The sequence below is a fragment of the Callorhinchus milii genome, unplaced genomic scaffold, assembly GCF_018977255.1.
Source record: "Callorhinchus milii isolate IMCB2004 unplaced genomic scaffold, IMCB_Cmil_1.0 Scaffold6, whole genome shotgun sequence".
NCBI classification, from domain to species: Eukaryota; Metazoa; Chordata; class Chondrichthyes; order Chimaeriformes; family Callorhinchidae; genus Callorhinchus; species Callorhinchus milii.
In genome coordinates, this window is record NW_024704747.1 from 27,105,648 (window position 1) to 27,120,797 (window position 15,150).

General features: G+C 39.5%; 2 protein-coding genes across 5 annotated transcripts; one reads left to right on the forward strand and one right to left on the reverse strand.

The window, feature by feature from the left end:
* Positions 1 to 1,038: 1,038 nt before the first annotated feature.
* ccdc173 (coiled-coil domain containing 173) lies at positions 1,039 to 10,633 on the reverse strand. 2 transcript variants are annotated; one of them, XM_042336472.1, is made up of 10 exons: positions 10,440 to 10,633; positions 9,543 to 9,605; positions 8,585 to 8,811; positions 7,838 to 8,011; positions 6,716 to 6,921; positions 5,887 to 6,043; positions 5,071 to 5,210; positions 3,887 to 4,079; positions 3,372 to 3,536; positions 1,039 to 1,692 (listed from the first exon to the last, which is right to left on the reverse strand). In XM_042336472.1, the coding sequence occupies exons 1-10, from the start codon at positions 10,492 to 10,494 to the stop codon at positions 1,330 to 1,332; spliced, it is 1,743 nt and encodes a 580-aa protein (XP_042192406.1). In that variant the 5' UTR covers positions 10,495 to 10,633; the 3' UTR covers positions 1,039 to 1,329. The 2 variants fall into 2 exon arrangements, with proteins under 2 accessions (XP_042192406.1, XP_042192405.1); XM_042336471.1 differs by lacking the exon at positions 7,838 to 8,011 and having other exon boundaries at positions 10,440 to 10,632.
* Positions 10,634 to 10,798: 165 nt separating this feature from the next.
* Positions 10,799 to 14,435, forward strand: phospho2 (phosphatase, orphan 2). Of its 3 annotated transcripts, none has more exons than XM_007889974.2 (2): positions 10,799 to 10,879; positions 13,325 to 14,435. In XM_007889974.2, exon 2 carries the CDS (start codon positions 13,342 to 13,344, stop codon positions 14,068 to 14,070), a length of 729 nt encoding a protein of 242 aa, XP_007888165.2. In that variant the 5' UTR covers positions 10,799 to 10,879; positions 13,325 to 13,341; the 3' UTR covers positions 14,071 to 14,435. The 3 variants fall into 3 exon arrangements, with proteins under 3 accessions (XP_007888165.2, XP_007888167.2, XP_007888166.2); XM_007889976.2 differs by lacking the exon at positions 10,799 to 10,879 and adding an exon at positions 11,129 to 11,273; XM_007889975.2 differs by lacking the exon at positions 10,799 to 10,879 and adding an exon at positions 11,684 to 11,855.
* Positions 14,436 to 15,150: the final 715 nt, after the last annotated feature.

Sequence of the window (15,150 nt, forward strand, 5' to 3'; positions counted from 1 at the left end):
ATAGAAAGGCTCTTTAACTGGAGAACATTACAGTATATCTCCCCACCCTTCACCACCAGCAGGGGGTTTGAATTGGAGCACTGAGGCCAGTTGTAATGCCCTACCACTATCCTGTCTGAAATTAGTGACTTCTACATAGATGAGGAACAAAGTTGGAACAAAATCTTCCTCCCCCGCAGGTTAGAATCATAGAATATGGTACATTTATCCAGTTATTTTTTGCAGATTGTAAATCATGTTTTAAACTTCCTGGAAAATGTTCAGTAGAGCTACAAGCTCGTGCTTTGAAGTTATTGGAAATATTTTAATTCTAATGGTTGGTATCAAAAACTATAATATAGGACATTATATTTTCAATGTTAAATAATGTTGCATTAACCAAATAAGGAACAGATGACCTAAGTGTTTTCAGTGAATGCAGTGTCAGTGGAACGAACATGTTGTGAGCTGCAATTTTTAAAAAGTGATATGGATGTTATTGATAATTGACTAAATAGGAGTAGGAGTCCGGTAATTTATTTATGTTTGTTTAAAGATTGCCTCAGATAAAATTCTCCTTCAATAACAACTATATTTTTCTTGTGATATGAGGACATTGATCTGAATATAGCAGGGATTGATCAGTTAAATGTTTTTATATACCCTAATGAAATCGGTTTGTGCTATCTCAGTCAAGTTCACATAGATTTTTGAGTCCACAGCATAATATCGTTGATAATATGGCATTAAATTAGCAATCAATCAGACACGGAGCAGATAAATGCACATAATATCTCATCAGGTTTAAGCTATGTTTGGACGCAATTACAGGGAGCTTTATTCTGGAACTAATTTGTTGTAGCTGACATGAAAGTGTTCTAGGTTGGTAAAATAAATCTAAGAAGTCTGGTTATTATACTTCCATGCAGTCTGCAGGGGGTCAACAGATCACAAGAACCTATAGAAATAGACTTTTGAGATGATGATGTCATTTGGTCAGTTTTGAAGCAGAATGACAACTGTAAAACCATTTTCTCTACTCGTGCAAAAAAAATCAAATCGGTTTGTCAGGTTTTATTGGTTTTTTTTTCACCAGACATTACATTTCATTTACTATTTGATTACTTAAACCGTTCAAATACATCACAAAATCGGTACTCTAAAATGTAATTATCAAATGCTTGGCTAAATTATAATTACTATTCTAATAATTTAATGCAAGGATTATTATAATTCAGTACAAAGGTTGCTAGGATATAAATTATACAGGAAGACCAATTGTAAAATGAAGTGCGGTATTATTCTTCATCTTTTTATTGCAAACAAATCATTCTCTACTTTCTAGGATCATTACCACATAAATCCAAGGGCTTGCTTAGACCACTGGATGTCACCGGTATCATGTAGGTGCTTAATCTGCTCAGTTGTACCACGTGTGTATTTCGGAAGTTGAACTCCACTCTTATCTTGGGACTGGTAACTGGGTTTTATTCCACCTTTCCCTTCAAATGCTGGTCCATAGCCACCGCCAATACCACAATGAGCAGCTTTAAGAAGTGGGTAGGTATTTCGCCCATTCTCAGTGGCTGAATCAATAACTCTTTTTGCATATTCTTGGAATTTCTTTTCTTCCAAAGCCAGTAGAGCATTAGTGTGTTTTTCAAGATCAAGATCAGTATTGCGGTCATGTGAAATTCTCGCTTTCTTTTCAGCCTGATTGATAGTGGGTACAGAAAGTCAAGTTTTTTCAGATGTTATTTTTCAGAAGTATATAATAGGCATATGAATAAGCAGAAAAGTTCCAACAAGTCGATCACTTTCAGACATCACCAGTCATCTTTTTAATGTGATTATTTCAATGCATTTCAACACTTCTAACATGCGTTCTAACATGGGAGGAAAGAAGATTCTCTTTGGGGCTGAGCTGCATCCAGGATGATGTGCCAGGCAATGGAATCTTGCAGTCAATTTGACCTTCTGTAGCAGTCTCAGTTGTCCAGTTTCTGAACCAGACAGGTCCACATGTGCTCCAAGGCACTACTAATAACAGATCAGTCAGCCTGGCTTGTCTGCAGCATTTGGTAGGGATTCTTTCCACTCAGCTGCTACTTGTGTTCAAAGCCCTACTGGGAAGGGTAGCGCTAGCTGAACAGGCAGCAGGAATTGTATCAGACAGTACTCACGATGGCAAGCTGTGCATATTTATTTGATTAAACCTCAATACCTCAAAAGCACAATCTGGGCCCAAACTTTGGCACATGCCAACCTGTGCCTGATTTCCTAAAATAGGTTCTCCTACTACAACAACAACAAGATTACATTTGTACAGCGCCTTTTACAAGGGGAAAGCGCACGATCCTTTCCAGAAATTCCCATGCATTGGTGGCATGCATTTGTTGGATCATGTTTGGGTTTGGATACTCTTGAACATAGTGATTTTTTTTGCACGCGGCAGACCATTTAATATTTTTACTAACCTATGTACAAAAATGCAGTATGTATTAATTTCCAAAAATGTGTAAGTTAATTTTATTTTGTATGCTAGGCAATTGTTTGGAAGACTGCGCCACAAGCAATTGTTACCACACAAAGTGCTCAGGTAAATGGAGTTCTAAAAATCACATTTCTTTCTTGCTACTTGTGTATTTCTAGCCCTGCTACTCTTCTAACTTATTTTCACTGCCATCTTCAATCTGACTACTAATCTCTAAATAGAATGGTTTCCTAGGTAGCCGTTGTTTTTCTTCTTAAATAAAATATGTTTCCATTATAAGGCACTCCATCTAGTAACATGTCCGTGATTGACTTGTGAATTCAAACTAACGTCCTCAACATGGAGTTGTAATCTACCAAACCACCTTCAGAAAGTATTTTCATTTATCCCACCAATTTCTATTGATAAAGAACATTAACTTATTTTTCTAACATGTCCTGTATTTTTCTTAAACACCCCGTTATTTAATAAGAAGCCACATAACTTCATATATTTCTGACAAATGGAAGTGGACATGGAAGTAAAATTTTTCTATAATAATCCCTAATCTATTGTGAGTTTGGATTGGTTAGTAATGGGAGAACCACAATTAACTTCTGTGCCCCAGGCTCGGGAAGAGAAAAAAAAACTTAGATTTATATCTGGAGATTGATGCTTGAAATTGTGAATATGCTGACATTCGAGGTAGATACTATATCCCTTTGACGCCTACTACGTTCTACATGTGTAGAATAGCTTCTTGGGCAAAGCTCCCTTGGGGGGCCTACAAAGGTACAAAGTTGAGCTGCCAACTTCAGGAAGAAAGTACAGTGTGTATTAATTCCCAAAACAGTCAGGAGTAGCATAGCTAGAAATACAGCAGTTGGAAAAAAGAGGGGAGAAAAAANGTAATAATTACCAGTTGTTGAATTTGAAAGCTTTGCAATTTCTTGCACTCTTCGAGAATCTTCTGCTGTTTTTCTGCCTTTTTCATACCAAATATGCGATATGCCTCTTTCTTTGCATGAAGAATTTCAAGTCCTTCTATTCTTTCTTCTTTTTCCTGATCCTCTTTTGCTTTCAGCTGATGGTACATTATCTCATTACAAAACTTAACTCTGATTTGGATTCATGTATTAAGAGGTTTTTTTAAAAAAACTTAAATATCATCACACTACCCCTCAAATGCCCCACAAACAGCCATGAGTGAATGATCAATTTTATCTGTCGGATTGTTGGTCAGGACACTGGGAGAAATTTCTTTCTACTTTTTTTTGAATAGTGCCATGGGATCTTTAACATTCACCTAAACAGGCAGCTAGGTTTTAACATCTCATCTAAAGGATGGCGCTTTTGAATGAGACATCAACCGACACATAGATGAATATTTAAAAACAAAACCTATGTTACCTTTTATGTGAACAAATACATTACCATCATAATTCTGTGTTCTGCAATGGACTTCAAATCAGCCATCCGTTTTTCTTCCTTTTCCCTGATCTCTTTCTCACTTTTAGCCTCCATCTCTGCTGTGGCTCTCTTAATGCGGTCATCCTCGTCTTCTATTTTATCTTTTAACTGTTTCCCTAAAACCTCTAACATCCTGTTTCTGTGTTCTTCGATCTGCCTGGATAGTGATGTAAAATCATTGTTACACATTATTTGTGAATTTGTTATGGTTAAATAATTTTATCTGATTGGCAACAGTGAAAGATCATGCACTGGAAGAACAATTAGTGTTAAGGCTGCAGTTTTACCCTCATACTTGAGAACTGCACTGGGGTACCAGTGAGCATAGAGATTTTCCATAGCCTAATATATGCCTGAGCAACCCTGATTTTGTTGCTAGGGCATATATCAGTCACTGTAGTGATTTCTGCTACATTGATAATTTTGAACTTGAATGGCTTATCGTGCCACATTTCTGTAATCTTGTCAAGATATGGTGACTGGCAAATTACTATACTAGTCTGAGGTTCATTACTCTGGCTTACCATAAATATATATACAGTATATATTTTTAAAATACTAGCTTGATACCCTTCAGTTCTTCACCAGCCTATATAATTCTCTTTTCTTTGCTGACACAATTTGCCTCCAATTCACCATTCTTTGTGTACGATAATTATATCCGAGCTGTCTGCATAACTTCCCTATTCTAACCTTCAGTCCATGTCTCCTTGTTCTAGATTTCTGACTATTTAAATTATTATTAACGCTCAGTTTTTTTGTACCCTTTAGTATCTTGAACACTTCAATTAAACCTCAGCCTTCTTGTTTTTAAAGAACATCCTCAGCTTTTGTAACTTCTAAATATAAAAACATATAAAATAACTCAAATATCTGATTCAAACTATAAGTCTAGTTGCCCCTTGTTGTATCCTCTCCAATTCCAAAAAATCATTACTGTAAAATAGCATCCAGAATTGGACAGAAATATTACAATAGTCCAGTGAGATAGATTTAAAGTTTAGGATAAGATGTACTTTTGAGATGGTGTAACTTTATTCTTCTGAGCTGCATATTGCTTATTATATAGTATCTGTACATATTACCAGCCAATACTCGGTGATTCATTTTGAACACATTGCTCTGTTGTTATTCCAACAATTCCTTACTTGTTATCTTCTGCTTGCTTTTTTTTCCTATATTTCAACATTTTTTGTTTTGCTGAAACAAATGCCCTGATCTCTTCATCTTTATCTAATTCCTTCTGCTTCTGTATTGTTTTGAATATATTCATGTTTTCAAGGTGTGCCTGAAAATTAAACAATGTACATTTGCAGTTTATAGTTTATTTCTTTCAGTATCTTAATTTCTTTTAAATTGATTCATTCAGTTGTTGATTTCCAAAATTCCAACAAGTTTGCTCAGTAATTTAATCTATACACAATATTTCAAAGAAATTTCTGCCTCTACCTCTAGGAAGTGAATAATTGATACATTTATACCTAAGCCCATATTTATACCTTAGAACTCCAAATATTGTTTCCTTAACCACAAAACCTGAAATTCTGGTGAGCAACATTTTTAAAGATATAGGCAGAAGTATTGGTTCCTTACAGTTACCATTAGCGATTACTTTTTATTGTCTATTATGAAGTATCATACTTTAATCTGTTTGCATATTTTATTAGTATTTCTGAAGACTATGATGAAGTTTTTTTTAAAAAACATTATCAGCAGCTGCAGATCAAAGTTTTTAAAACAAAGCAGGTTAAGGAGAGAAAACAATATATTATCTTCATTACAATAAAAGCAACTATTATTTAGTGAGCATTTTCAATTCAACCACCAGAGAATGGGAAAGAGGGTAAAAAGATGCTGTGCTCTTAGCTGATCTTAACAAGGGTAATGATTATAATGGTTCATCTCCTCTGGTACTGAAGTTTAATAGCTTCGTATTTAGGTTGAAAATACAGTGATATACCTACCAAATGAGAGACCATATTATTATATTTTTCTTGCTTCTTTAGTGCTTCAAGTTTATCACGTTCCCATTCATGTAAACGTGCTAATTTCTTGATTTCTTCTCCTTCCATTATATTTTCTTTTCTATCCTGCTGTTTTTCATTGTCATGTTCCCTTATCCTAATATCAAAAATAGGAAGCAGTGAACAGATTTTTTTTTTAAGAAGTCACCGGATACATAAACAGTATTTTCAGAAATCCTGCCACAAAAGATATTGATGATAAAAGATTGTGGGAACTTGATATCAATATACTGCCCTTTTACAGTGATCACAGTTCACACTGTTAAACATTTGGTTATTGTTGGAATGGATTTTAGTGTACTGTTTGAGAGGAAGATTAGTTTAATCCATGAGAGAGATTAGTTTCAATCCTAAAAAAACTTCTGATCGTGCTTTTTTTGATCTGATGTTCACAATTGATGCATGATCAAAAGTTTCCTGGGAATTTTTCTGATGAACCAATCTCCTACTACCATTACTTTGTTTTTCACACAACTGCTTTTTGTAAATTGCGATAACTTTGCCTTAATTTCAGAACATAGGTACATCTAATCTCTGGGTTACTCTCCTGATTTGTCGCATGTATTACTGCTTCTCCTTACCCACACTTGGTGTTTACCATTTTCATGACATTCATGAATTATGTAAAACAGGGGAAATTACACTCTTTCTGAACTGAAATTTTGAATGAAAGTCACCTTACATTCGCTCTTCATTTCTTTAAACCAAAAGAGTTGGTTGATTATCACCCCTCTAGGTCCCCTGAAAGCTATTACAAAATTACACTTACTGTTCTAGATGGAAATCAGCAAGACCCTTCCTCGCTTCCATTTGTTTTTCCATTTTTTCCTGTTCATTATAAGCACCTTTTTCCAGCATTCGATGCATTTCCTCCACTGCGACTCTCTCTTGCCCTTTAAGAATATTAAGCTTTTTCCGTTTGAGATCAATCTGGGCTTCTCGTTCTTTCATCACTTCAGTAAGCAGAAATGCAGACTACACAAAACAAAATAGACATATTGAAGAATGATGGACGGTTTTGATGTACAGTGATAAAGTTGTTTCTACACACTAGTAAAATTCCGATAATTACTGTTTCAACATCAGTAAGCTTGTATATTTTTCAATATTGTTTTTTAAACTTGTCCCATGCATTATTCTCCAGGCAAGAACAAAGACAGAAACAAACTAACTGGAGAATTTATTACATCATAGAGAAAGCAGCAAAGAATGACTTGGCATCAGGTTCTAACCAACTCAAGCTCTTAGATTCACCTCAGCACCTTGTCCTGGCGTTATTAAAATACTATTTCCTATGAAGTAACATGATGCATCTAACACCTTAAAAGACAATTTATGATTGAAGCCAATCTTCAATCTATCTAATTAGCCCACAATCACTCTTGCTGTCTGTGAAAATTACATATTTACTGAGGTTATTGATTGTGAATTGGAAAAGAAAACCTAAAACTAGTTGTGGGAAGTAAAAACAGCACATTTTTGACAGGTTGGAATGGATGTTATTCATTAATGGACCAATATTAATTGAGTAACAGCATTAATATTGTCACATTATGAATGAGAGTTCATAGGAATTGTAATATAGAAGTATTTTCTGCGAGAAGTAAACTTGCAGACAGCCTCATGAGAGAAATAATTTATAGAAACTTGTAGAGTATGATGGGATTATGTTATGCTGTTGTGAAGCAATAAAATCTAAGACTCTTACCATTGTTACACATCACAAGCCATCCTCATTATCTTTAAATGAACAGAAATAGTAACATTTTGTATCACCTTGCTATATTTATATAATAGTATTTTATAAAAAGAAAATGACCCGGTAAGTACAAAATTTTTGTTTTGATAGTTAATTAACTGTTGACATAACTATATAAAGTTACTACTGTACATGAAATTGTTTCACTCGGTCAGTCTGGTGGTAGTACATGACTTTGGCTCTTTCAATTTCTTGTTTTCTTTTCTGAGCCATGTACTTTGCTTCCTCTATGTCTACCCGTACTCTCTCCTCTTCCTCCTTTTCTTCACGAATTTTTCTGGCTGCAAGTTTTTTTTGTCTATGACCCTAGAAAATAAAGTATCCTGGTCATTTGTTTTGCACAGGTTTCAAATCTGATTCTTCAATATTGTTAACACAAGATCTTATGATTAACATGGTAAGGAAATTAAAGGTCATTCCTTCCCTACATTGAATCAGCACATGTGGAAAAAAAAAGAAATAATAACACTGCAAAGGTTTAGCTTCTGTTCACTGCACGTTTTTTTGAAAAATCCAGAAATATACTCATGACCGTAAGGAGGCAAAACAGCACTTCAAATGCCACACTATTACTAATCTGCTCCTCCCCAATGAGCGCCCAAATATATACAGCTACTACTGGAAAGAGAGATATAAAACATTATGAGCTAACAATTGGAATTATAGCTTGGAATAAGATACGTTATGTGCAGAACGTTATGTGTTGCCAACAGCCTACGTTTGTACTCACCGGGTCGTTTTCTATTTATAAAATACTATTATATGAATATAATGAGATGATTCAAGGCTATTAATAATACATAATGATAGCAAGCACAGGATATGTCACTGCTCCTCTGAACATGAAAGGCAAGATAAAGTATATTGTTTTGTACTTACTGCAATGGTATTTGACCAGTGTTTGATCACTTCTTTGGATCGTTTGTGTAATTCTTCTCGTTCCTCTCTTTGGGCCCGGTTAAACTCTGCTTCACAATCTACACCACTCACCACGTCCTCAATACGTTGCCATTCAGCCTTTGGCAGTATTGTTACTTGTCGTAGGTCGACTAGACTTGGAAAATTTATTCCCCTATTAGGAGCAACTGGTTCTTCACAGACTTGTTCTAAATTTCAGAAAATGTCAATTACTATCACCTGTGATACCAAGCACTACAAAGAAAAATATTGTGTATTGACAGAAAAATAATAAATATAGGCTTTTGTACATCAAAACCTTCCATCATTCTTCAATATGTCTATTTTGTTGTGTAGTCTGCATTTCTGCTTATATACAACCACTCTCCATATTCATTTGTGTTACAGACAAAATCATTAACAACTGCGACCTCCTAAGCCCCCACCAACCCGCCCGTTCCCTCCGCTCAGCCGGCCCCGGCCTGCTCCACTACCCTGACCCACCCGCCCCACCATTGGCGAGAGAGCCTTCAGCCACTCTGCCCCCCAACCTCTGGAATTCCATCCCCCAATCACTCCGCCTCGCCCACTCCTTAGCCTCCTTCAAGTCCTGCCTCAAAATCCTCCTCTTCAACCATTCCGTCGGCCACCCCCCTCCCTTCCCTTCCCACCCCACCCCGACCCCAGCTCGGGTCTGAAATGCTGTCACTGTCCAGCGCCTTGGGACGTCCTCCCGACGTGAAAGGTCCTATACAAATGTAATCTTGTTGTTGTTGACTGCTTTAATCTGTCCACAATGGATTAGACATTTCAGATGTCTTTTCCCATGTTTCTTTTAATTCCTACAGAGAATGCGTCAGCTGTGCTGATACTGTTGGTTGCCAAAATTGCATTTATTTATAGTGCAATAATGACAACATCTAAATGATGTGTCCCTTACCGTAGACTGTTTTAGGGCAAAAAGCTTCACATCTTTTTGAAGTTCCTTCATCATCCTCAATCACTGTAAATATAAACACAAAACATTAGAATAATCAAATTTACTATCTCGCTAAGTAGAAATAAACCTGCATGTGCTATTTAATCAAGCACAATTGTGTGAAATTCATCTTAACAAGTTGGTGAATATGTTAAAAGTGCCAAGTGATGGTAAGGATTTCAAATCTAACTTGAAAGTCTATATATGCCTTAGTAGTTACCATAAATTATACTAACTACAATGAACTAGAGATTTTGTTAAATCTATAACCTATACAGTAATCCTGTATTTCTACATTGTCTAAAAAGTATTACAAAACTGGTTTAACTATCCCGTGTGTCTACTGGTGTTTGTAGGTCGGTATTGCAGATACAGTTAAACAACAACCAGTTGTATTTATATTGTGCCCCTCACGCAGGATCGCGTCTCGGAGTGAATAATCATCGAAGTAGTAATAATAATAACAACAATCCTTACATCTGACACAGCGCCTCATCACGTGGTCGCGACGTCCCAAAGCGCTTCACAGACTACCGTGAAGTGGAGTGACCGCATTCGGTCATCGTGAATGACCGAAAGGTTAAACGGTAATTATTAACAACAGTGATACGTGCAACCGGGGAGCGCGAGCGCCCGGTCCCGTCTTCCGAGACGTCTCAAAGGCGCTTCGCGGAAAATATAGGCGAATCGAGACCGCGTCCCACAGACGGTGGGGGCCAAATCCTTATATATTTTTTGAAAGAATTATTACCCCATACCCCCCCCCCCCCCCCCCAAATTACTGTTTGCCCAACACAAGCCCCCAAACAGTTTGCATTGATGTGTGTGTGGGGGGGGGGGGGGAAGGGGGGAACTCACCATTGATATATGTGCTCAGACATTTCCTTCTCAGGGAGGGGGCAGAGGCGGCCATGGCGCTTGGGAGAGAGAGAGAGAGAGGGGGTGTGTGGGGTGGTGGGGAGGGGGTAAATGCCGCAATCTTCTCACGTGTGCGAAATGGCGGCGACTCGAGGCCTCGCGTCCATCGGCCCCGCTTGGTTTCCTTGGTAACGGTCACCAGGCAACGGCCGCGGGGGGTGCGGGCTGGGCAGGGAGGGAGGGCGTGTCCCCCGCGGCCTGTCTGTCATCTCTTGTAACCTCGGCAACGGGGTGGCTGAGGGCGTGGTCGGCACCTCCCCTCCCCTCCCCCCAACTCGGCCTTTGTGACGTGTCGCGCTGAGCGCGCAGCCGCAGACGGTCTCCGTGTCCCCCCCCCCCCGGTGACCTGTCGCCGACGGCTCGAGGGGTTCCCGCCTCAGGTTTGTCTCTCCCTCTCCTGTTCCACTGGCGCGACACTGTACAGGGAGGGGTTCGTGCTCCAGCGGGAAGCAGTGGGTCACCTCAGGCCCCGGGCCTTCCCCAAAAGGCTTTCCTTTCGCCGGATCCCACCAGGCCAAGGCCTCCGGATGGAGGAGGCCACCCCCAGCTCATCCCGCCGGGACGGGAGCGACCAACACGCGGCCCGCGGGCCGGTGCCGGCCCGCTGGGGGTGATGTCTGGCGGGCCTGCCCATTGGCTGCTGAGAATCACATGGCTGTGGTGCGATCGTTCTTTAAAATAAGCCCCGACAGTCAAACCTGTGCATTCTGCCTGACTCACGGTCATGACATTCCCACGAAGCCAATGACAGCTCACATTTGTGTATTGCAAAGGGTTATGTCTTTGCCTTTTTTTTACGGTGTGGCCCAAGTAAACAGTGTTAACTTAAATGACCACTGAGGCCCAATGAGTTTGATACCCCTACTCCAGAACATTCCCACCCCACTGTATCCCCCTGTCAACCCCCCCCCCCACCCACCCCCCGCCGCCCCCCCTCTCCATTGCAGCAAACTGCGTTTAAAATGAGTCCCAGTGCCCTGACCTCTATTCTGTACCGCAACAACAACTTGCACGCAGGGGGGTGGAGGTGGTCCTAAGCACGGTCGAAGAGGAAGGTTTTCAGGCGGGACTCGAAAAAGGGGGAGATGGGGGGGGGGGGGGAGGGGGGAAAGGCGGAGGGATTGAGAGAGAGTGTTGCAGAGTTTCGGGGCGTAGTGGCTGAAGACGCGACCGCCGATGGTGGGGCGGAGCGTGCGAGGGACGAGCAGGAGGCCGGTGCCGCTCGGGTGGGACCACCTTTCCCGGTGACCTTTTCGAGTCGCTCAGTATACTCTGCCTCAGAAGTTTGTGCTCTGTTTTTTTTGGTGGTTTTTCTTTTTTTTTTAGAAGAAAAGAATGGTGAGGTTTTCCTGGCAGGTCAGTAATTTATTTTCTGAAAATGAAACCAGAATGAGGAAATCTTGACTTTTTAAGAGAAAAGTTTATTCTGTTGTATTTACCCACACAATATGGGAGACCCATTCCCCTCCTCAGCCTCCCTGGACTTAACAGATTAGAAAATGTGTACCATCACATGAACATCCAGATTTGTGAAATGTTATTCTGCTCTTTGGGGGAAGCTGTATTGAAGCAGCGTAGACATTGGCTCGATGACTGTCTCGAGTGTAGTTACGAACACTTCGAAGCTATGACTCGCTCGAAGACATAAGCATGTTCAGTCCTGAACGTTGCCAGGATACCGGACATTTCCCATAACTGCTAAATGAAAATCTCTTTATTTAACCCCCTCACACGCTGAATCCTGCATTGGAAAACAAGTTATTTCTGTGTGTTTGCTGCCTCTTGTCTTTCACGTGTTACATGCAAGGAAGCTCTTCATAGAGAGTTGATGGAGGTATGCAGGGTACATGATGTACAAATCTGGTTCATTCTTGGCGGTGGGAATGGAGCCAATTTGGGAGGAGAGCGGAAGACAACCATTTTAAGTTGTGGTGTGGGTGGGAAATTGTGTAGGACCTCATTCTTAACATCTCATCGGAAGGACATCAGCTGTGACAATGCCACGCTCCAGCATGCCACGAGTGTTATTGTGGACTATAATAATAATCCTTGTATTTTGATCTAATGCTTTTCATGTCTTCTAGATGTCTCAAAGCGCTTCACAGAATAGACTGTAAAGTGAATTGACTGTATATTTGATGGGCGAAAAACGCGGCAGCCAATTGCACACGGCAGTGTCCCACAAACAGTTGTGGATTGAAGTGACCAAATTACTATGAGTTTAAGGTCCTGACTTGGGTTTGAACCTGGAACCTTCTGACTCAGTGGCGACAGTGCTGAACCAGACTGACATCTGAAGGGTTCCTTGATTATTACACTAGGGAGGTGTCCTATAGTACTATAGTGGTAGGTCATGCTGTACAACTACCCATCCTGAGGTCAGGCCTTATACTCAGTCCTGCAAGTCAGGTATGTTCTGTCAGCCTCATGGGCCCATTAATGCATTTGTTGCAATTGGAATTATTGTCTGCCATCCTTCTGGCTCAACCACTCCCCCTCCCCTATTCCATTTTGATCAGGGCTTCCCACAACCTGATACCGTACCCGTTATTATACTAGATTAAATTGTTAACATGGAATTAGAGGTGATAGATCAGGCTTTACATGTTAGCAAATAATGATGAGAGCTACTCGGCAGATATTACCTTCATTTTCAAAAGGGGTTTGATGAAAGTCCACATGTAACAAATGTTTTTTTTAACAATAATATTTTAACATTTAAACGTTATGGAATTAAGTTGACCTGTTTCTGTGTGCTTGTTTGGTAATCAAAGTAATCAGATTTTAAACGTTTTAAACTATCCACTTTTGTTTTGTAAAAACAGGATAAAATGTGTGCAGAATGAAGACTTTACTTGTCTTTGATTTTGACCACACGATTATAGATGAGAACAGTGACACGTGGGTTGTGAGATGCACACCTGAAAATAAACTTCCGCACTGGCTTCGCAAGTCGTATCAAGGAAAAGGCTGGAATGAATACATGGGAAGAGTTCTGGGTTACATTGGAGCCCAAGGAATCAATGAATCCAAAATGAAACAAGTCATGGAAGCTATTCCTTACACTCCAGGAATGGTTAATCTCCTGCAATTCATTTGTCAAAACAAGGATTTCTTTGACTGTATCATCATTTCTGATTCCAATACTGTTTTTATCGATTGGATCTTAAAAGCGACAGAGAGCGGTGTATCATTCAATAGAATATTTTCAAACCCAGCAGGTTTTGATGACCAAGGGCATCTCACACTGCAGAGTTTTCATTCTCATGATTGTTCACAATGTCCCGATAATCTGTGTAAGAAAAANGTGTTGTTAGACTTTGTTGATGATCAATTTAAAGCAGGAGTACGATACAGCAGAACCATATACATTGGTGATGGGGGGAATGATGTATGTCCCACTGTAGGCTTGAAGACTTTTGACATTGTTATGCCCAGAAAAGGCTACAGGTTAGAAAAACAACTTCACAAAATGGTATCTGAAGATATTGATTCTATACAGCCGTCTGTTATTGTGTGGTCCTCGGGTGAAGAAATCTTATCTCATTTGAGAAAGTATGCAAATACTTAAATGAACTTTGTAGATTGTGTGCAAGATTCTATTTCAGTGTTATTTCTTATCAAATCAAATTGTCAATAAATTATTTGTCAAGTTCTGTTTTACCAATAACTACCTTTATTGAAAGTACCGTACCTTTTTAAAAAAACTTGATGTTCATATGAAGGTATACCTTTATACAACCTTTATTTAAAAATGCTGTACGTATACACTGGATTTCAGGGAATCAAATTGCTGAAGGAAACATTGAATTAATAAATAATATTGTGCAGATGGATTTTCATTTACTTAGTGTCAAGGCTAAATGTCTATTACAGATTGTACGATTGGTGATTTGTTTGCAGTTTCATGTTATGGAATAAAATTGGTGACTGGAATTTTTTTCTAATAAAATATTGCTTTATCGCTAAGAAAGTTTGCCTTCTGGACAGCAATGTAATCAAGCATTGGAATAAGTAAAACCGCTTGCCCCTCGGAAGATCAGATTGTTCTTAAGTAACAAGGTGGATGGGGTGGGTGTTGTAGATTTGGTTGTCCACGTACATATGGAAGTTGACCCCATGGGTGACATTACCGGGGGGAGTATGCAAATGAGGGGACAAGGCTGGAGCCTTAGGTATGCCAGGGGTGGGAGGAGGAAAAAACATTGAAGGAAGATGACATGATCGACTCGAAGGCAGCAGAGAAAACTAGGGGAGAGAGGGAACCCTGATCACAGTAAGAGAGGCAGTCGTCGGCGAGTTTGATGTCTTAATTACTACTCATTGCACACAAATAAATATATATTGGCCTTCTCTGTAAATGGGCTTCTTTTCCATAGCATTTCATAATCGGCATTTCACTGCCTCAAAAACAAATCGGTCTTAAATTAGTGTGTTAAGATACTTTACCACCTGGAGACACCCGTTATCGACGGAGCCGCAATTACCTGTGACACTGTTTAAATGTTAAATCGCTTCTCACAACTTGCATTTGAAAAACAGGCTCATTTGTGCTATTTCGCGTTTCGCCCACAAAACGCAGTCAATTCGCTTTACAGTATATCGTGCGAAGCGCTTTGAGACGTCGCAACGATGCGATAAGGCGCTGTAT

Bases quoted from the DNA above. Each gene is read 5' to 3' on its own strand.
- ccdc173 (XM_042336472.1), bottom strand. From the start codon at position 10,494: ATGGCCGCCTCTGCCCCCTCCCTGAGAAGGAAATGTCTGAGCACATAT. The intron at 9,606-10,439 runs GTGAGTTCCCCC...TTATATTTACAG, and splicing joins TCTGAGCACATATATCAATG to TGATTGAGGATGATGAAGGA. The intron at 3,537-3,886 runs GTAATGTATTTG...ATGTACCATCAG, and splicing joins CAGAACACAGAATTATGATG to CTGAAAGCAAAAGAGGATCA.